Source organism: Xenopus tropicalis, chromosome 3 (genome assembly GCF_000004195.4).
Source record: "Xenopus tropicalis strain Nigerian chromosome 3, UCB_Xtro_10.0, whole genome shotgun sequence".
Taxonomy (NCBI): Eukaryota; Metazoa; Chordata; class Amphibia; order Anura; family Pipidae; genus Xenopus; species Xenopus tropicalis.
Genome location: NC_030679.2, coordinates 81,939,542 through 81,960,593, shown reverse-complemented (window position 1 = coordinate 81,960,593; position 21,052 = coordinate 81,939,542). Strand labels below are relative to the sequence as shown.

The following is a 21,052-nucleotide window of genomic DNA, read 5'->3' as shown; positions in this document are numbered from 1 at the left end:
AACCACAATGGATACCATTTCACAATGGAACCTATGGGGACATTTACTAATCCACGAATGCTCCGAGCGTTCATTCAAACGCTCCGTGCGTATTTTCTGCGACTTTTTCATCGCTTGCACAAATTTTTCATACCTTGCACGACTTTTTCGTACTTTGCGGCAAAATCGTATTGTCGTGCCAAGTACGAAAGTTTCGGATTCATTCAAGCTTCGTTATCGTGACTTTCCTTGGGCCAGGTTGGAGCTGCAGAGTGTCATTGAGTCCTATGGGAGGCTTCCAAAATCGTGCACAGAAGGATCAAAGTCGGAAAGGTTTTCCCACTGTTTACAATGATTGCCAATACAATATTATTGTGACTAATACGATTTTTTCGTAGGCATTTTCGATCTGAATTTTTCCCATTCAGGATTTGAACTCGTGATTTCATGAATGTAGCCCAAAGTGTGGGAGGGGAGTGATATGGTTTCTTTTCAATTCATGTAATCAGGTAATTTTGGCACCCCCTAGTAACTTAGCCTTTCCTTCTCCTTTAAGTTCAGATAGTGTTTATACACCATTTCTAAATACACTAATACTTTAAAGTGGACCTGTCACCCAGACATAAAAAGCTGAATAATAAAAGTCCTTTTCAAGTTAAACATGAAACCCAAATTCATTTTTTTAAATAACACATCCAAACCCTTTATAAAGACATTTAAAAATCCCCGTTGTCAATCATATATTGCCTACCCCGCCTCTATGCCTTAGGCATAGAGGCGGGGCAGACAATACCTTTAGCTTTCCATTCAGCACTTCCTAGATGTCACTGGACTTCACACTTTTCCCCTTTCTCCCCATCACCTAATTATGTAGCCAGTGCATGGGTATGGGCATCGTGTCCTCCAACAAGATTTGGTGTGATGCAAAGCTTGCCTTACTAACAGTGTCCACAAAATGGCAGCTGCCTGCTTGCTGTGATTGAATAGTTCCAAGACTGAAGGCAACAAGATTTATATTTTCTGTATAGTGTAAATAAGGTTTACTTTGCTCGACTAGCATGATAGAAAAGAATTTGGAGTTTTTTCTTAAGGTGACAGGTCCCCTTTAAATGTTAGCTGAGAAAGATTCACCAACGCAAAAAAAATTGTGAATATAGTTGTGCTGCAAGCTGGCACACTGTGTTGCTCTTAAAGAAAAAAAAACTGAAACTTTATGCTTGCCTTTCACTTTTTCCACTAAACCAGCTTACCACACTACCTCATTTCAACCAAGAAAATAAACCAACCCACCAATATAACAATGTGCAATTGTATTTTGAAAGCCACTTCTCCAGGTTCCAGGAAACCAAGCTCAACAGAACCAATAAAATAGTATAATTAAGACAAAAGTAACCCACATTAGGTTTTTTTTAAAATCAGACCTCAGTGCTAGCCCCCAGTAAGATGCCTTACTTCATTAACAAGAAGTGCTTAAAGGGGATGTAAAGTAAAAAATTATAATCCTTGTGTGTGTGGTATTTAGACCAAATTAAATAAATCTGCAATATAAAGTCATTAAAATCTTTCCTTTGTACGTTGCATCTCATCCTATTCCCTTACATCATCTCTGATCACAGCTCCTATAAACCACTGCCAGTGGCTGTCCTAATGTGAAAAAAAAATCGGGGTAAGGCTTTGTACCAGACTTAAAAAAAACCCAAAACAAAAGCAGAGAGAGACTGTCCTTTACCTGACTTGAAGAAAAAGCACAGGACTTTGTTTACTGGACTGTCATTGGTCAGTTGCTAATAAGAGGAGGACGTCAGGCAAAGATAAGGAAGTGAAACACAAGCAGAGAGTGAAACACGCCCACTCCTGGTTCAGCTGCTGACGCTGAGAGATACAGAGCTGTGTTTAGCTGTGTTTTAACCCTATTTTAACTACTTTTCCATCTTATTTTTTAGAACAACGACTTATAGTGCATTCTTGTCTTAGAGCTATATAAACACACTTTACATCCCCCTTAATATACACTACTACTTCAGGACATCACATGACTACACAGTCACAATCAGGTGTCCCACGCCTTGAGATGTCGGTGTAGTCAGCTGATGTATGTCATAGGTGGGCGTGGCAGAGTATGTTCTTAGCACACTGTCAGTAGGTTAGTGCCGGAGTAAGAACCTATTTACAGCTGGGATCTGGTGCTGCGTATTTATGTGTCGGTAAGTGAATGTCTGCTGCTGGGTTTCAGGCGTTGAGTGCAGCGCTGTAGTCATTATCTCAGTCTCTTACTAGCAAAAGAATTCACCATGTGGTTTGGGTTGGTTTTAGGTGTGGGCAATAGTGAAAAAGACTACAAACAGGAAATGGGCTGTTTATTATATGGGAACTAATGCCGTACCTGGCCATTTCTAGCACTCTAAACTCACCTGTACTGGCTACTTGTTTCAAGTGAGAATTGTAGACTTTCCCAAAACCATTTGCAGATTACATGTGTTTAGAAATCGGGGGAAATTGTGAAATATTGCTCTGGAGTTGCCTCACTCCCACACACCTACACAGGACCCCCCCTCTTATTTCAGATTCTAAGATAATGTTGTTTAAAATATTGTTTCTCACTCTTCTGTAAACAAGTTTAGGGGCAGAATTATCAAAATTTGAGATTAGAGCTCACCACAGAAAAAATCACCTACTTTGTATTAATTCCTATCGGATTTTTGGAAGTGTATTTATCAGTGGGTGATCTCTAACTTTGACCCACTAATAAATAAGCTTTTAAAAATCCTATAGGAATGAATAGAAAGCAGGTGATTTTTTTTATAGTGAACTGTAATATCACGTTTACTGGTCACCTGTCTGAAAACAAACATCTTATTGGTTGCTATAGGTTACTGCCCTGGGCAAACTTAATGCCTTTTACATATTGGGGATAGTGTCATAATGAACTTTCAGGCCTCATCTGTTTCATCATACATACCATTTGGTACATACCTTTTGGTACTTCATTCGCAGTTAGGGAAGTATTGCTGTTCAATAAATTTTTATTTAGTATAAAACTGGCTGTTAGAAACCATTTCAATACAGAAGAAGAGATGGTTTATTCTTTAGTTACTGCTACATATGGGGAGCAAGGGGCCCAGTTGTGCCTTACCTGAACTGCAAATGCACTATAAGGGTCTGCACAATGACACATGAGCTTAAGTCAAATAAAAAGTCCTATTTCTTCCCACGTGCTTTTGGTGAAATTTACTGAGGGTTAAGGCCTTGTGGATATTTGGTTTTTATATTTCCTTTTTTTAAGGAGCTAGTAGAAAGGGGACCTGTCACTGTAAAAAAAAAGTATTCCAAATCCTTTAGTTGAACAAAATAATGTGGCCACTATTAAAGCAAGTTTTGTATCACCCCAAAATCTTTTAAATGTTCCAGAATGGTGGACCTAATACTCATTCACAGGCTACACAATTATTGATTGTCAGGAGGGAGGGGGAATGTGAGAAATGCAGTGACATCTAGAAGTACAGAATGGAAAGTGAAAGTCTATGCCTAACAGCTCAGATTTTTAAATCAGGTTTGATTATTTTAATAAATAAACTAATTTGGGTATTATGTTTAATTTGCAAAGGACTTTTATTATACAGCTTTTTATGTGTGGGTGACAGTTCCCCTTCAAAGAGAAGTAAACCTTTTTAAATACATTGGGGCACCTACACAGGTTAGCACTGCACAGGTGGCCACAATGTTTGGTGGTATCCTTCACTGCTCTAATCATGTACAAAGATCATGCACTCCTGGGTCCTGGCTTTCTAATGCTCCAACACAGATGTTAGTATGTACACTTGGCTAAGGAGGTGAGTTTAGAGGGACCATTTAACACTTTGCAGGGTAGGGCAATGTGAGATGTCTGGTATTACGGGAAGGTTAATTATTAAGCCTTATACAAACTAACTAAACCAACATAACTAAACCAAATATTCAGGAAGCAAATGTTTAATGTACATGCAGTTGATTCTGTGCTGCCCCAATCTAAACATTTTACCTTCTCGTTCCATGACCCTTTTTGTTTTTAGAGTTCCCAAAACTGTCCCCCAAATTTAAGATGGATGAGGGCTGTTGGCTGTGGGAAGAGCTAGAACAGTCCTATACCACAAACGAAATAAAATTTTGAAAAAAATTAATATATATTATTTTGTTTAGTGTTACAGCTGTATTTCCTCACATGCTTAAAAAGCTATCCAACCCCTTCTTGAAGCCATCTCATGTATCAGGGAGAGAATTCTTCCAATTCTACCACAACTTCACAGTTCTCACATTAAAGAAACCTTTCCAAATATATAGAAGGAACCTCCTTTCTTCTAATCGAAATGAGTGCCCTGGTGTCTGCTTGATGGACCTACTTGTAAATAAAGCATTAGAAAGGTTTATATATTTATACATAGTTATCATATCACCTTTTAAATGGCTTTTCTCCAAGCTAAACAACCCCAACTTGGCTAGCCTTTCTTCAAACAGAGCATACCAAGGGTATTAAATTAAAGCAACAGCTTCACTAATGTGTTAAAGAAATGGGTAGTCCCTTGTATAGGAACATATGTGGTACAAAATTGCTTTTTGCTACTTAGCTGTGTGTTTAATGGGATTTTTTTCTGCAGTCATGGAGAATGGATTGTTAAAACATCCTCATGTTATTAACATGGAAAATGGACATCAGGATGCCTCATGTGATGTTTTTAGCATGAAGAATGATGCAGAAATGTTGGAACAGATAAAACAGCTTCTAATGGAAAATAATAATCTAAAAGGTAAAAAAAAACATTGTGGTATAATTTATGTAATTATGTTGGGTTGAAAAACCCAACATACTTTTCTTCGACTTCAGCTTACTCTTCCGCTTCTTCTTCTTCTTCTTAGCGCCCCCCCCATTTTCTAAACCCTATTCCTCCTACAGTTTTAGGGGTACAACCCCCAAACTCTCCATACTTCTTCGCCCTATAGCAGAGCAGGTTGCTTGTGCTTTTCTAAGCGATTCCACACATCTTTTTGTGGCACCGCTCCGAACACCCCAATTTTCCCATTGACTTTGACAGTAAAGATTTTTAAACTGGTGCCACACTTACAGCTTTGAAACTACACCCCCCAAACTTGAATAACATAATCATGGGGTCACCCTGAATGAAACAGCGACATTTGTTGGATGACCCCAAAGTGGGAGGGGCCAAAAACAGCCAATCACATTTCTCCCATTGACTTTAATGGGTAAATTGTAACTTGTGCCAATCTTACAGCTTACATAGTCATGGGGTCAGCCTGAATGAAAATATGATGATTGTTTGATGCCCAAAAGTGGGAGGAGCTGTGAACTGCCAATCAGATTTTACCTATTCACTTGGCGAAAATTCAACCTGCTGCCATTCTCACAGTAATAACACCGGAGTCCACAAACTTTGCAGGGTTAGGCACCAGGTAACTGCGGTTCAAGGTTAGAAAATGAGTGGAGCCACAAACAGCCAATCAGATTTTCGCTATTGACTTTCAATGGGGAAATTCAACCTGCTGCCATTCTCACAGTATTTACACCAGGGTCCCCAAACTTTTCACAATTGGTCACTAGGGGACTGCAGTTTTAGTTTTGAAAGTGGATGGAGGCACCAAAAGCCAATTATTAGTTTGATGCCGGGGTTCCCAAACTTTGCACAGTCAGTCACGGGGTGACTACGTACTCAAGGTTAGAACAAGTGGGTGGGGCCACAAAAAGTCAATCACATTTCTTTAATTGTTTTCAGCTGCCATTCTCACATGTTTAATGTCAGGGTCCCCAACCTGCTGCCATTCTTAAAATATTAATACTAAGGTCCCCAAACTTTGCAGAGCTAGTCACCAGGTAACTGCGGTTTAGAGTTAGAAAAAGTGGGTGGATCTACCAACAGCCAATCAGATTTTACCTATTGATTTTCTCACACTATTTATGCCAGGGTGCCCACTGTTTGTCACTGGGTGACTTCGACTCAAGGTTAGAAAAAGTGGACACACCCACCAACCACCAATCATAATTTACCTATTGACTTTTATCGGTTTAAATTTAAACTGCTGCCATTCTTTAACTATTAATCCTAGGCCCCTATACTTTGCAGCGTAAGTCACTGGGTAACTGCAGTTCCAGGTTAGAAAAAGTGGGCAGAGCCACCAACCGCCAGTGACATCAGATGTCACTCGTTGACTTTCAGTGGGGAAATTTAAAAATTTTAATTTTATCTCTCCCATTGTTTCACAATCATGGTTTCCAAATGCCAAGTTAAGTATAGTGTTTTCTAAAGTTTGCACACATCATATAACCCAGCAGTGCTCTAAGTTAAATTTGCACCTATGGACTGTTACTGCTGGGGGTGAAGGGCTGTCCCAGCAATATTCTCCTTGCATACATCTTATTAACCTTTTCAGGGCTTAGCAGCTCTATCAAGTTGCACTCACTAGGAAAGAGTTTAAAATTTATATTCTCCTACCTGCATGCCACGATTTCCTCCTAAAACTTCGCATTTTTTCATTGTTGTGCATTATATAGGAGATGCTTTTCAACCAGCAGACTTGAATTTAAAATGCTTGCAGTGAGCTAAGTGCAATTTTGTAAGTAATTGCCGTGTTTTGTTCCCACAATGCACAATTTTTTAAACAGATCTTTAGCATCCTTGCGTAGAATCTTTGTGTGTGTGTATGGTTGCCACCTGTCTGGTTTCGATCTTGACAGCTCGATTTCGGAAGGGCTGTCTGGGTCAAAACCTCCTGTCCGGTTTTCCAAATTTGGCAGAACTCGCTGAAATTGACGCAGTGATTGGCTCAACAGTGTGCCATAGCCCTGCCCTGTGATGTCACTGCCCCACCTATTCCCCACCTATGATGTCATCATCCGCCCCCTGTGACATCAAAGCACGCCCCTTGCCCAGCAGAGGAGGCAACCCTATGTGTGTGTGATGTTAAACTTAAAGGCTAAATCTTAAAAAAAAAAACTATTTTTGTGCATGTTTGGTATGTAAATAATTTTTGTCGTCAATAATTTTGGTTGTGCAGCAAAACACAGTTGAATAGGGTGAGCACTGCATTAAACATGATTGGCACAAATCACACAAACAGTGGTTTTAAAAAAAGTTGATATCTTTTTTTTGTACAAAATCTTAAACAATTTTAAAGATACCTATAGTGAGATATTTGTGCAGGTATACATTTTCTGTCATTCTACCTCACTTTTAGAAACCATGAAGCAAATGAATCAAGAGATGAAAGAACGCCTTGAAGAGCTCCTGAAGAGACACAATCAGCATTTGCTAGACTTGAACAGCGAAAATGAATTGTTGAGGAAGGAATTAAACAGTTTAAGAGAAAAAAATGCCACATCTAATCAAGTATGTATTACATGATAAATAGCAGTCAGTTGTATCTTAGGGGCTGATTTATCAAAGTATGACAGGTCCAAAATACAAAAAAATCGTATTTTTTTGTACTGTGCGTATTTTCTGCAACTTTTTTGTACTTTGCGACAAAATTTGTGAGACAAAATTGTACTGTCGTGCCAAGTATGAAAGCTTCAGTATCATGACTTTCCTTGGGCCAGGTTGGACCTGCAGAGTGCCATTGAGTCTTATGGGAGGCTTCCAAAATCATGCACAGAAGGATCAAAGTCAGAAAGGTTTTCCCGCTGTTTACGATCGTTCGATATGAAAATTTTGTGACTTTTGTATCGCCAATACGATATTATTGTGACTAATACGATTTTTTCATAAGCATTTCATGGTATTTGCAATCATCATAAATTATTGTATCTAATCTGAATTTTTCGGGATTCGAGCTCGTACTTTGATGAATGTGCCCCTTAGTGTCTGATATAAAGGAATACTTTGTCTAGCCAAAAGTGCTTATCCACAGTCTAGTGTGTATGATATCCTATTATTTACTTATTTATTTATTATTTATTTATTTTCAGTAGCCTAACCCTGGACAACATAATGAATAATAATGAATGAATCAATAAAATGGTGATATTTTCGGGTAACAGTAAAAACCTATTATTAGGAAGGGTGATAGTTTGGTTACAATCTTTTGACGACTTTAGAAAATGACATTGCAAGTAATACCTTACATAATTATTTTAATATTGACTTTTCTTCAGTAACACTGTTAACTTGCACATGGCAATATAATACTTGTTTAATTTTTTCATAGATTTATTTTAGCAGTTGAAAATTATATAGCTACTACAGAGATTTGTTTAGAACCATGAAAAACATACCAGCTGGATTAATTGACCCTATTGTGTGTATGAATGTGATATGGACCTTAGATTGTAAGCTCCACTGGGGCAGGGACTGATATCATTAATGATTAGTCTCTGTAAAGTTCTGCATAAATGTACCATGTCTAGATTAATAATACATAATTATAATAATTGTGTGTGTACTATATTCCAAGATGTTTCCATTATTCTAAGTAAAGTTTATGTTCCTGTTTTCAGGGTATACCAGTTTGCTCTAACCCAGAGGAGACAAGTGAAAGCAAACAGCTGAAGACTCAGTTAATGCGTTTACAGGCAGAGAAAGCTGACCTGCTTGGTCTAATATCAGAGTTGCAGCTGAAACTCAGCGGTTTTTCTGAAGACTCATTTGTGGAAATCAGAATTTCTGTAAGTGAAGTCTTTTGTAATATAGAACTAAAATGCAAGATTATGAGATTACAAAAATATATACACTGTAAACATAAATATAATATCAGGTTTTTACATTTTTTTCTTTCTCAGGAAAAGGAGTCTGGAGAAATAATACATGAAGAAAAAGCAAATAAAACACTACCAGACTATGATGTGTCATATAGGTATACCCAACTTAAACTGTTGTCCATTTGCGATTTTATCTAGTAAGCTAGCTCCAGCTGTGTGATGCGTGCTATGATAATGACACAGGGATATGTTATGAGTGAAACTGTATATGGGTGTGGCTTTCTGTTTAGAATAATAGTCATGCAATGCTTACAGGAAAAGGCAAGCATTCCCTCATTTGTACAGTTATCATGTACAGTATGTTACGAAATTATAGAAATATATAGTTTTGCAGGACTTTATTAGCAAGAAGACAATAAGCTACAAACCCTGTGTACTGCCACCCAGATTATTACATTTTATTTTCTGGGTGTCTTTTTTTAGTTTCTTTAGTTCTGTTGCATCGTTTATGAGCCATCACTATTTTATGTTGCCATTATTTCTTTTGGTTGTCCTTACCTGTCGCTTCTTTCTCTTACTGACCTTGAGATTTGACTGGTAAACTGTAATCTGTATTCTTCTTTGTAATTTTTCTTTGACCCTCTAATAATATCTGACTACAGCAGTGCAGATCTAAATCTTTAAGCTATGTGCTCTGTGTCCTTTAGCTTGATAGAGGGCTCACTGCCATTAGCGCATGCAGCCTCAGACTGCTCTACTGTTGCTATTCTCTGGTGTTTTGCTCCACTTAATCAGATTTCTGTTTACAGAGGGATAATACATTTCCTCTATGCCTTTTTTTGTATAAATAACTACTGTTTTTTTCTGGCTTATTAAAATAAATTAATGAAGCAGGACAAACTCTGTCAAGGAAGAAGGGAGTGGCACTGAACCAGAAGAGGTGGCTATCAGCAGGCTCCTTCGCAGTCTGAGAGAGGAAACTCAAAAAGTGGAGAGACTAGAGAAGGAATTAAGTGAACATAAAAGGTAAGGCAACAGTTTGGTATTGAAATCAACTTTTTTTCAGAAAGTATATCTATTTTTCTAGATATGTTTAGTAAATTGTCTGGGGAGATTTATTATCCATTAATGGTGTCCATCCTATATAAATATGAGCAAGAGTTTCCATAGTCCCTTGTGTGGCAGTTAGGAAATGATGGCTAAAGGGCTCTTATCTGATGAACGTGGTCCTAATACTCATCTATGCTGGTCACTCACCTCTTACAAATACCACAGGGGATTATCTCTCAACCAGGTTTTCTGGTTTGTATTGTCACATCTTGTGCCACTGTGGAAAAATACAATTTCATGGTCATCTTTAACTGCAATAAAATTGTACCAACTGTATACAAATTATCATTATAAATAGTAGGGTGTTTGGGGTTATCAATAAATACTTTTTGAACCATGGTGCATACTTATATGTAAAAAAACAGCACCTAAGTTGACCAAACATCATACCTTAAAAGATAGACTGACACCAGAAATTAAACCTTTTTTTTTACATTCATTCATAAAAATTATGATATGTACAGGAACTCCATAATGTTCAAGAATTATCATTTGTACTGAATGCATACAAGCAAATAGTAAGGAAATTGCAGTTTTCTTATATAAAAGTGCATTGCCAAAACCAAAAAAAAAACATTTATTTTTTTGGTAGGTTGGCAGAACTAAAAGAAAAAACCTCCAGATTCTGTGACAAGGACATGCAAACAGAGCAGGAAAAACAGAATCAGTCTGAAGAGATTGTAAGTATATCTACCAAATAAAATTTATCAAATATAAACACTAAGGGGAAATAACTATTGTATTACATTTGACCCATTCCGGATTCTGCAGCACTATGTGCTTCTTGCACTATGTGTCTTAAAGGAACAGTAACACCAAAAAATGAAAGAGCTTTAAAGTAATAAAAATATAATGCACTGTTGCCCTGCACTGGTAAAACTGGTGTGTTTGCTACAGTAACACTACTATAATTTATATAATAAGCTGCTGTGTAGCCATGGAGGCAGCCATTCAAGCTGGAAAAAAGGAGAAAAGGCACAGGTTACATAGCAGATAACAGATAAGTTCTGTAGAATACAGTGGTGTTTTATCTGTTATCTGCTATGTGCCTGTGCCTTTTCTCCTTTGAATGGCTGCCTCCATGGCTACATAGCAGCTTATTTATATAAATGATAGTAGACTTTCTGAAGTAAACACACAACTTTTACCAGTGCAGGGCAGCAGCACATTATATTTTAGTTACTTTTATACACTTTCATTTTTTGGTGTTACTGTTCCTTTAAGAAGTCTCTGACACTCCTGAAATAGAGGAGATTAATACACAAAGTGGGGGTATGTACAATTCACCTTGAGCATTGTCTTGTCTTATATAATGTTCTGCTATTTTGCTACCTTTATCTATTTTTGTGGGAAGAATCTTTACTATATTTTTTAAACAAAAGGAACATTCATCCAAGGTTATGTATATGTTGCAGAGATTCACAAATTGTCTGTGCAAGGAAAAGAATGCTCGCTAAAGTTTTTCTAAAGGAAACTAGTGATATAAATTAACAGTCTATTCTATGTAAAAACTATGTTGTTGACTACACATTTCAGTAACTTTCATATATTGTGTTAGTATAGCACTCTTCAGAATGATGCCCTGTTTAGGAAAGAACACCTGGTACTGCCAAAAATAAAAAATTATTGGTGAACTTTGTATAAAATACTTACGAAAAAAGCTTTAGCTCCTAGTTGTTGCTCTGTGCTGCAACAAAATACAACTGCAAAAATCCAAAAAGTAGGAAAAAAGCTTCAGCAGATTTACTGCAAAACATTTATTGTGGGTAGTGGTAACTGCCAGCCACTAGGGATCTAAACACAAGATTAATCAAATATTGGTTTATTTTACTACCTGCTGGCCCATATTTATGTGCCAATAATAATAAGCTACATAGTTTTTACTACATGCTTTTTTTCAGATTTCCAGTGAAGTAGATATATTAAAGCAGAAAGTGAAGTCACTGAATAAAGAGCTTCAGGAAACCAATGATAAGTTAAACGAGGCTAAACAGTTAAAGAACAGTCTGCAAGAGAAGTAAGATCTGCATTATGTTTTCTCTGAGATTATGTAGTAAATTTCAGGTATCATTAATATCACAACTCACTTGAGTGGAAACTGTATGGAGCATTTTTGTTCAAATGAAGTTACTCCTATCATATTTTCAGTTCAGGATGCCTTATAGAAATATATGTGATTTATATTGATCCACAAGTAAAACAAAGAAAGTATTAGAAGGTAAAAAAAAGCTTTGTCAAACTAATATAACTTGAATTAACACTATTACCTTGGGGCAGCTACATGGGTAGAAGTCACAGAGCTTAGCGCTACATTGATGTTGTTTAGGTTCCCTAATAACTTGCTTGGAAAAAGAGGTTCACTGTATTGCCACTAACTCTGATTCCATTTACCAAGGCCAAATTTGCCTGTGGGCAGTAAGCCAGGGCAGCCTATCATATTGTTGCATTCACCTGCAGCTGGCTGAAAAAAACAGTGCCCATGTGCAAACTTGCCCATGTTGTTAAATGAGTCCCTAGAGTGTCTTATGACAAATAGACAAAAGGCTTGCATGGTATGCCATGCTGAAAGTCTCTTAGCATTCCATTTTTTCATTATACAAGAAAAAAAAAAAGTTTTTGGATTCAAATCAACTTTAAGCTATTCTTAAGAGTAATTACTTTAAAGATTTAAATTATACAAAAAATGATTGATTTAGAAGATAAGTAAACTTTATCATATGTTTTATATATACATCCTAATTGTTTTGTGAACCAGATTTTCTTGATTTGTTTTAGGTGCATTTTACTAGATAAGAGACTTCAAGAAAACGCGGTTGATTTGGAGGAAAAGCAAAATCTTAGATATACTATAAAGAAATTAGAACTCCAAGTGGAGAGCATGGAGTCTGAAATCAAACTAGAAAGAAACAAAACAGAAGCTGAAAAGTAATTAATTTTATTTGATTTTTTACAAATGTCAAACTATAATGCTTTTTTTATTCTAATTTTCATGTTGTTTTACTTGCCCCATAGAAATCAACTAGCCATCTTGCAGGTTGCATATGACAAACTAAACTCAGAATATCAGGAAACAAGGATACGCGAGGTATGCAGTTGGTAACTTAATACTAATTCTAATTTTTAGAATTTAGCTTTATGAGTTTGACAGAAAAGGCAGATTTTCTGGTCTTGGCCCCTACTCTGTTATTAGATCTATGCCTTGAAGCAATATATATTGTCTATGATCCTCTGAAAATCATATGTACAACTTATTGGAATATAGCCAACTCTGCTTTTCATTTACCTAACATAAAGTAAATCCATCCTGGCATGCCATAGCTTATTTACAGCATATGTTCTCATTTCATCTCAGAGTGAAAAAGTTTCCAAAGTTGAGTTTAACGATCTGGTTGAAAAGCTGGATGCATGTGAAAAGGCACTGGCGAAAAAACAATTTGAAATTGATGAAATTAGACAAATGGACGCAAAACACAAGGAGGATATAGAAACAATTGGTCTGCTTCGTGCTCAGGTAAGATTGTGTTAGCAAAAAAATTCTCTGATTATCTGAACTAACCTAAATTAAAATAACCTTATGGCTAATTTTGAGTTGGCTGTGGGTGTATTGCCTTCCTCTGGATCAACTAGAAGTTAGGCAGGTTATATATAGGCATTATGGTTGAACGTGATGGACGTATGTCTTTTTTCAACCCAACTTACTATGTTACTATGTATTCTTAGTTTTAAAGAGGCTTTAGAACTGGGGTCCAGAAAATGGGAGTAACAAATATAAACTCTTGCACCTCAAAGATAAAAGATCTTGAAGGTGTTTCGTCAGCAGTCACAAATAAGGGCCGTGGTAGACGGGGAAAGTAGTCGCCCGCGACAAATCTCCCTTGTTGCGGGTGACTAATCTCCCCGATGTGCCATCCCACCGGCTTGAATGTAAATCGCCGGTGGGATGGCATATGCGGCGCTATTGCCTTGAGAGGGAAATCACAGTGCCGCATATGCCATCCCACCGGTGATTTACATTCAAGCTGGTGGGATGGCGGGGAGATTAGTCGCCATCTACCATGGCTCTAAGAGAATATAAAATAAAGAAGTTCATTATTTGTACTAGTACAGCAGTTGTGTATTTATTGAAATGTCAGAAATGTAAAAATCAGTATGTTGGCTATACAATAGGAGCCTTAAAGACAGAATTAGATAATATATTCATTAGATTAATAACACTAAATACTCCAGTAAAGGTAATGTTACAATGCAATTTGCACAATGTAATAACAGCGATTAAAAGTACAGGCAACAGAACAGATAAGGTTAGGCTTAAGAGGCAGTGATACTTTAAAGGAGACATATTGGATAAATGGGAAAAACCCTAATCCTGTAGGCAATTATGAGTAATATCCAGTGCTGGTTTCCCTTTGGGCTAAACATTAATCCTATCTGTAACAATGGACCCTTTATTGGAGCTCCCTATAGATCCTATCACTTCTCTGTCCAGTGTGAAATGAAGAGTGGGCGTGTCCTAACGGCCCCTGCCAGAAGCACAGTAGAAGGGGGAGAGCCAATCACAGCCCTGCACTCACACAAGCAAAGACAGGCTTCAGTTCCCTATCAGGTCAGCCTAGCTGCTGATTGGTTTCTATCCTACAGTGCAGGGTACGGAGGGCCACCGGCTCCCCAGCTCATCCAGAGAATTCAGCCAGCAGGAAGTGGAACAGATGGGCGGGACTAGTGGGGTTTTTGTGGAATTTCTCAATAAATCAGTCTGAAACACAACTTTTTGAAGCACAATCCTTCTATATCTAGAGGAGTATAATTCACTGGTACATTCATAATTTTTATAGGATATGTCTTCTTTAACTCTTTTAGGAAAGCTGGAAGTCTTTTTTGGATCTTTTGTTTACAGGCCCATAAACCACTGGATTTGAATTTTACCTTTGATGGAACTTGTTTTGTGTGACTTGATTTTTCAGCATATGCTTTTTATATTTTATTAATTATGTTACTTATATGATATATTGATAATTATGGTCTACAATGGTTAAATTGCATATAACCCCATGTTTTATATCATGACCCTGAACTTGACATGACTTTATATCAATGTTGCTAATTATGCAATGTGTAAGGGTCTGTGACACAAGAAGTGATAGGTTTTTAAGTAATGGGAGGGTAGCATTTTTATTATTACAGATAATAAATATATATATAGTAGTGATGTGCAGGCCGGCCTGATACCCGCGGGTAGGTTTGGGCTCTTCTGCCCGCCTTCCCCGCCCGCAACCTTACACTGCTGGCTTCCTCTTCCAGCTTTTCTATTTATAGGTGTGTGCCTGGAAGCCTTGCCCCTTTTGTGACATCATTGTGGGCGGGCACAGGTCTATAAATAGAAGGAGGGAGCTGGGTCGGGTAGGTTTCGAGTTGGGAGCGGGGGCGGGTTAGGGTCTGGTGCGGGCTGAGGAAATCTCGACCCATACAGTCCATGTTTAGACCCCCTCTTTGGAGTCTATGATTAGGTGCTGGGTAAGCATGAAACACTTTAGGCTATCCATATGGGGTTGATATTTTTTTTTAATGGATTTAAATAAATATTTATTTTTTTTTTTTAATTTTTGTAATTTTAAAGGAGAAGGAAAGGCCAAGTCACTTAGGGGTGCCAAAATGTTAGGCACCCCCAAGTGACTTTAATCGCTTATCTTTTACCCCGGGCTGGTGCCCGTTAGGAGAAAACAGCACCAGCCCAGGGTACCTGGAGCGAGCATCTCCTCTTCCTTCTTTCTTCAGAATCCCTGGCCCAGCACATGCGCAGTAGTGTGAAAAAGCCGTCATTTTTTGTTAAAGTTCAGCTTTTCACTCTACTGTGCAAGTGCATGAAGACAGAAGCAGGAAGAGGAGACGCTAGGTGCAGGTACCCCGGCCTGGTGCGGTTTTCTCCTAACAGGGGCACCAGCCCGGGGTAAAAGGTAAACGATTAAAGTCACTTGGGGGTGCCTAACATTTTGGCAAAATAAGATTGATAGAAAAAAAGAAATATTAAAGACAAAAAAAGGGGAGCTAGACACTGGAGCTAGTAGATCTCTAGTAGAGCTAGAGGGTACTAGAGGGTAAACATCCAGGGGCCCCATACAGCATCAAACTTTTGGTGGCATCCTTGCTAACTTGCTTTTGGTTAGTGAGGGTATTATTAACTAAGTCCCTCCAGAACAGGATAGATAGGGGAGCCATGAATTTTCATTGCACGAGAATGTCATTCTTGGAATAGTACAGAAGCTGAAGGATTCTGCCAATCCCAGCAGGCAAACAATTGGTGATAAAATCCATGGGAAGCTTAGGGTATCTAGTACTATCTAGTGTACTATGTCTCTCCAGAAGCTCTGCACAGCTGAGTAGTTCCAGAACACATAAATATATAAACACGTTTCACATTCACACTATATACTGCACAAGTATCAGAAGTATGAGGATATATCTGAGATTGTCTATATGGTGTAAGGTGAAACCCAGTTTAGACATTTCATTTGTATGTATCTATCCCTTATTGATATTGTTATGTCTGGAATCTGCTTTAAAGCATCTTCCCAGTGAGGTCTGCGATGTCCATTTTCCTAATACTTTGGCAAGTGGATCGGGGCTAGCTTGCCATAAAATAGTATAGAACAAAGTTAGATGTTTAGTAAGTAGTAGTGTCTACTATTTCTAGTGGTCTTGTGGGAAATGAGTGTGGAAAGCAAGCTGAAGTTAGAAGTATCTAAAGAGCATTGCTTTTGGGAGTTGGTAACTCTCTAAGTGCTTGGAAGTGTTTAATATCCCCATTGGCCACTATGTCTTGCAGCAGTTTGACACCGTATGAGGCCCAGGTAGGGATGTGAAGTGTGGGAGAAACCTATTGCCCCACGGCAGTGTCCACCATGAACATGAACATGGACATGAACATGTTTAAGAGCCTTTTGAAATGCTAGGATAATCGTAAGCATTGGGGTAGTAATTGTTTAGTGTGGAGAGTGGCCTCTGTAAGGCAGCCCAAGGTATTGGTTCAAGAGTTGTAGAGGTATTGTCTAGGTGTGGAACCAGCCACCAGTGTATATACTGTATGTCAACCGACTAGCTAGGTAGTATAATCTCAGATTAGGGAGGGAAATCCCCCTTGAGTAACAGGGGCCTGCAAGGTTTTGAAGGTGAGGCGGGGGTGGCTTCCTGCCCACAAAAATCTCCGGATCAAGGAGTCGACATATTTCAAAGTTTGGAAGAAACACAATTTTAAAAAAGTTAATTCTGCCAGGAAGTGCAAGAGGTAGCTGTGCCATGTGTCAATTTTACTTTTAACAGATTTTTAACAATCAGGGTCAGGTTTGCTTCCTCTAATTTTTTTATGGTCCTTATTATTGATGATCCCCAGGTATTTAAGTGACTGTACCACCTGGAGGTGACCTATTTGCTGAGGGTTGTTGGGTGAGTGGGTCTACTGGGGAAAATTACTGATCTGGCTTGATTGACACATAGACCTTAGTAAGTGCCACACTCCTCTTTCAGAGCCAGTGTAGTGTCTAGTTCTTCTCCCTGGTTAGCTATCATCTGTGTAAAATATTTTTTTCTGTTAGTCTACCAGCCTGTAGGCCCAGTGTCTGGAGAGTCCGTAATTAGTATAGCTAGGGGCTCTATGGCCAAGGTGAAGAGCAGGGAGAGACAGGGGCACCCCTGTCTTGTTCCCCACCCCAGATAAATAGGTTTGGAGAGTGTCCCATTAACCAAAACTCTTGCCTAATGTTTTTATTCTTACCTTTGATTAGTACAAGTTTTTTACATGCATTACCCTATTTTGGTCACTAGAGGGTTCCTTGGCACTCACTCTAATTGATTTTTTTTTTTATACAAAGTTGAAATTCCCTGTACCTGGTTTTCTATTTTTTCCAGAAAATAGGACACCACATTATTTTGTATCTAGGATCCATTTGAGATTTCTTGGAGTCATCAACCCTAGTGGCACTTTGTGCTCTACTGTAGTGTTTGGTCATAGTAAAATGTTTCGTTTACCAACAGTAAATTTTGATTTGGTAATAATCTGCATGTATAATTATACTTTGTTCTTGTGTAGATTGACGTCTATTGTGCAGATTTCCATGCCGAAAGATCAGCTAGAGAGAACATTCATCAAGAGAAGGAGCAGTTAGAAGCTCGTCTGGCATATATGATACAAGAAAGTGAAAAACTTAAGGCAGAAATGATGGGGAGGTATGTAGTTTTTGCTACAGAGTAATATATATCATTTCACCTCTTTTCAGTTGTAGCCTGGTATAGACCTATAACATCTGAAACTAAAGTTGTCCTCTTTTTTTTTTTTTTTCAGAAGGTACACAAACATTGAAGGTCTATTTATATATAAAATATGAAATATGGTACATTATATTACATTTTAATGTAGCAAGTGCAAACATTTTATTTATGTTCACTGTCCCCACAACCGCAAAATAATATTTTACAAGGAACACCAAGTCACCAATAAAATATTGATGCAGTAAAGAGCTCCAGCCAGTCAAGGACATATCCATAGCTACATTTTATAGAAATCTCTACCCTTAACACAGGTCTCTTCCCACTGGCTGTAGGGGAAGTGTCCTGAGTCACTCTGTTTTAATCTATTGATTACAATAGACTGTATTAGCAGCATTCACAATGCCACTGCACGTAAAGCTTTAAAAAAAAAAAAAAAAAAAAAAAAAAAGACATCTCCAGGATTAGACTGATAAATTTCGAACGCTTTCTAAGATTGCCCCTATTAGTTACATTGACCCTCTCTTTGAACGAGCTATATAACTGACTTTACTCATGACAGAATCAGTATATAAAACAAAGCATTGGCTTTTTTTCTTGCCAAGATGCAAGCATCTGTTAATAAAAGTATGAAAACTTACATCCATTCATCAGAGAAACTGCACCCATGCTTTAAATATTACAGCCTGTTTACAGTTAAAACAATAAATTTCATGGATGTTAACGTGCCAAATTTTATTCTATTTTCTTCAGGCAGTCAATAGAACAGCTCCAGAGGCGCCATAGTTGCAGATTAGAGAATGTCAGCGGGGGTCCTTATCTTGTGCCAAGAGGTAAACTAAAACACTTTGTGTATAACTACGGTTTCAAAAATGTTATTGCATGAACTGATAGAAATAAAATATGATACATATAATTATCTTGTACTACATACATTTTCTGTGCTAACAGAAGATCATATCCCTCCCCCTTTTGTTACATTGTTTGTGCAGGAGCTAGAGAGGCATAATATTATATTGGCTGCTCTGGAGAATAACATATTGGGGGTGCCATATAGATTTACCTTAAATTCTATTCTACCAATCACTTTTGTCCATTTATGACAGCAACTTTTGTTCTGGTATTGTGTAAAGGAGTAGGGGATCAAAACTAAAGTAATATTTTCACAAAGACTGGTACTGCTCGTATTTCTTTAATTGGGTTCAACCTGAAAAGCGCCAGTAAAAGCACTGCCATATGTTTCCTCACTAAAGGGAATAAGTGTTGGCTGTGACAGTTAGAAAATATGCCCCATGAGTTATCAGCCTAAAGGTGTATTAATAGAAGTTTACTGCTTTGATCAGTCTGTCTCTCTTATTTTTTGCAGGAGCAGAAAACATGGGACAGCCAAGTATTACTGTGTATACATGCCCAAAATGTAACCTGACTGTTCCAGATATAGATACGCTGCAGATTCATGTCATGGACTGTATCACCTAAGCACAAGATCTCCATTTGTGCCACTAAATGCAACACAGAGTCCTTTGCATTTAGAATTGTATATATAATATCACCAAGCACTTTACCAAACACAGATTTGTTCTTAAATAGCTCTGATCTTTGCTTTAAACATCAAGGTACTAAAAATAGTTCCGCTAATATGATTTGCACTCTGGGGTTATCCTATTATATATTAGCAAAAAAAAAATCACAAGTGAACACCTACTGTTATGACCTGTGATGCCTAATGTCATGTAGTACCTTACACTGAACTTTAATGACTTAAGTTTAATAAACAGATTTTCTCTCTTTACCTTTCTGCATAGGTTATTATAAATATCAATAGAAGTTATTTTTAGCTTTCCCAAAATATATGGATAACAAAAAGAGAACATTTGTCCTAAGAAATAGTTCTTAACTTTTTTTTTTTACCCAGGACTACACTGCTTTATCTTATTTAGTACAGGGATAATAAATTAGCATGAACAACAACTTTGACTAAACTGTCAAAATAATTTAACCAATTTTTTACAGCTTAGGAATTTAGTTATTTCTGAGCTCCTCCACCGAACCTTTTTTCCAATTGCAAACACACTCATGCAGTTAAGTTGTTTGAATCTGGGAAAAAATGAGATTGAGGAAGAACAAAAAGTATTTAGCTGTTGAGAGAATTCTCAACAGTAATGGAACATGGGACTTTTATCACCAGCGATAAATTGCCGCTACAGTAGGCAGCAAAAGTCCTTGTTTCCTTTTAACCAGATCAAATCCAAATTGCCGTTAAGTAAACACACATAGCTCTTCTGCTTTCCAAAGTGGGCCGAAGAAAACTTTGGGCAACTTTGCACCACAAATGTTTCCCAACATGTGAATTTGCATTTTAACTGGTGGAAGGGAAACAAGGGATGTTTTGTCATGAAGATTTATCGTGGGCAACTGTCCCGCGTGCCATTACCCTAAAAGTCAAGATAGTAAAGGGCTTGAAAATAAAGTTAACAAGAAAACTTAACTCTCCGTTAATCTAATTTTTGGTTGCATGGGTCAGTGACCCTGACAACAGCACAGCTGGGAAACAGGCAGAATAGAATAATAAAAATAACCAGTTAAAGCACACCTACAACATAGTAAAAGTTAATAGAAAGGTGCGATATACATGCTTAAAGATGTTGTTAACTTTTAGTATGATGTAGAGAGAAATATTCTGAGAATTTTCAATTGGTCTTCATTTTTTATTATTTGTAGTATTTTTAATTAGTTCAGTTTCGCTTTTTGTAGGGCTCAATTATAAGCTTTGCACAGCACAGAAAAATTTACGCAGTGAACATATTTGCCATGCATGTGTTTATATTTGTAAAGCTGGACCAGACTGGTGTATTTAATGTGCAAACACAATTGCAATTTTTTATGCCCTGTGATTGACCTTTAAGAACCTTTTTAAATATGGCATAACTTCAAATTGTGAATATTTGTGCTTACACCATAACTTAGGGTAATGTCCCACGGGAGGATTAGTCACCCATGATAAATCTTTGCTACCGTGGGCGAAAG

The 21,052-nt window shown here is 37.6% G+C and overlaps 2 protein-coding genes across 6 annotated transcripts in view; one reads left to right on the top strand and one right to left on the bottom strand.

The window, feature by feature from the left end:
• The window catches only part of ccdc3 (coiled-coil domain containing 3), a 50,996-nt gene extending 49,222 nt beyond the window's left edge, over positions 1–1,774 (bottom strand). Inside the window, exon 1 of one of the 2 annotated variants that reach the window (XM_031897956.1) lies at positions 1,709–1,774. The gene's annotated coding sequence lies outside the window, so the exon portion shown is untranslated. The remainder of the gene's footprint in view (positions 1–1,708) is intronic. The other variant, XM_012959081.3, reaches the window with a different exon arrangement.
• Positions 1,775–1,849: 75 nt separating this feature from the next.
• On the top strand, positions 1,850–19,817 carry optn (optineurin). Of its 4 annotated transcripts, none has more exons than XM_018092337.2 (14): positions 1,850–2,183; positions 4,611–4,760; positions 7,201–7,352; positions 8,459–8,626; positions 8,741–8,814; positions 9,554–9,685; positions 10,362–10,449; positions 11,647–11,786; positions 12,545–12,694; positions 12,782–12,854; positions 13,122–13,280; positions 17,850–17,986; positions 18,779–18,858; positions 19,392–19,817. In XM_018092337.2, the coding sequence occupies exons 2-14, from the start codon at positions 4,613–4,615 to the stop codon at positions 19,502–19,504; spliced, it is 1,614 nt and encodes a 537-aa protein (XP_017947826.1). In that variant the 5' UTR covers positions 1,850–2,183; positions 4,611–4,612; the 3' UTR covers positions 19,505–19,817. The 4 variants fall into 4 exon arrangements, with proteins under 4 accessions (XP_017947826.1, XP_017947825.1, XP_004913096.1 ...); XM_018092336.2 differs by having other exon boundaries at positions 1,851–2,183; positions 9,551–9,685; XM_004913039.4 differs by having other exon boundaries at positions 1,852–2,183; positions 11,671–11,786.
• Positions 19,818–21,052: the final 1,235 nt, after the last annotated feature.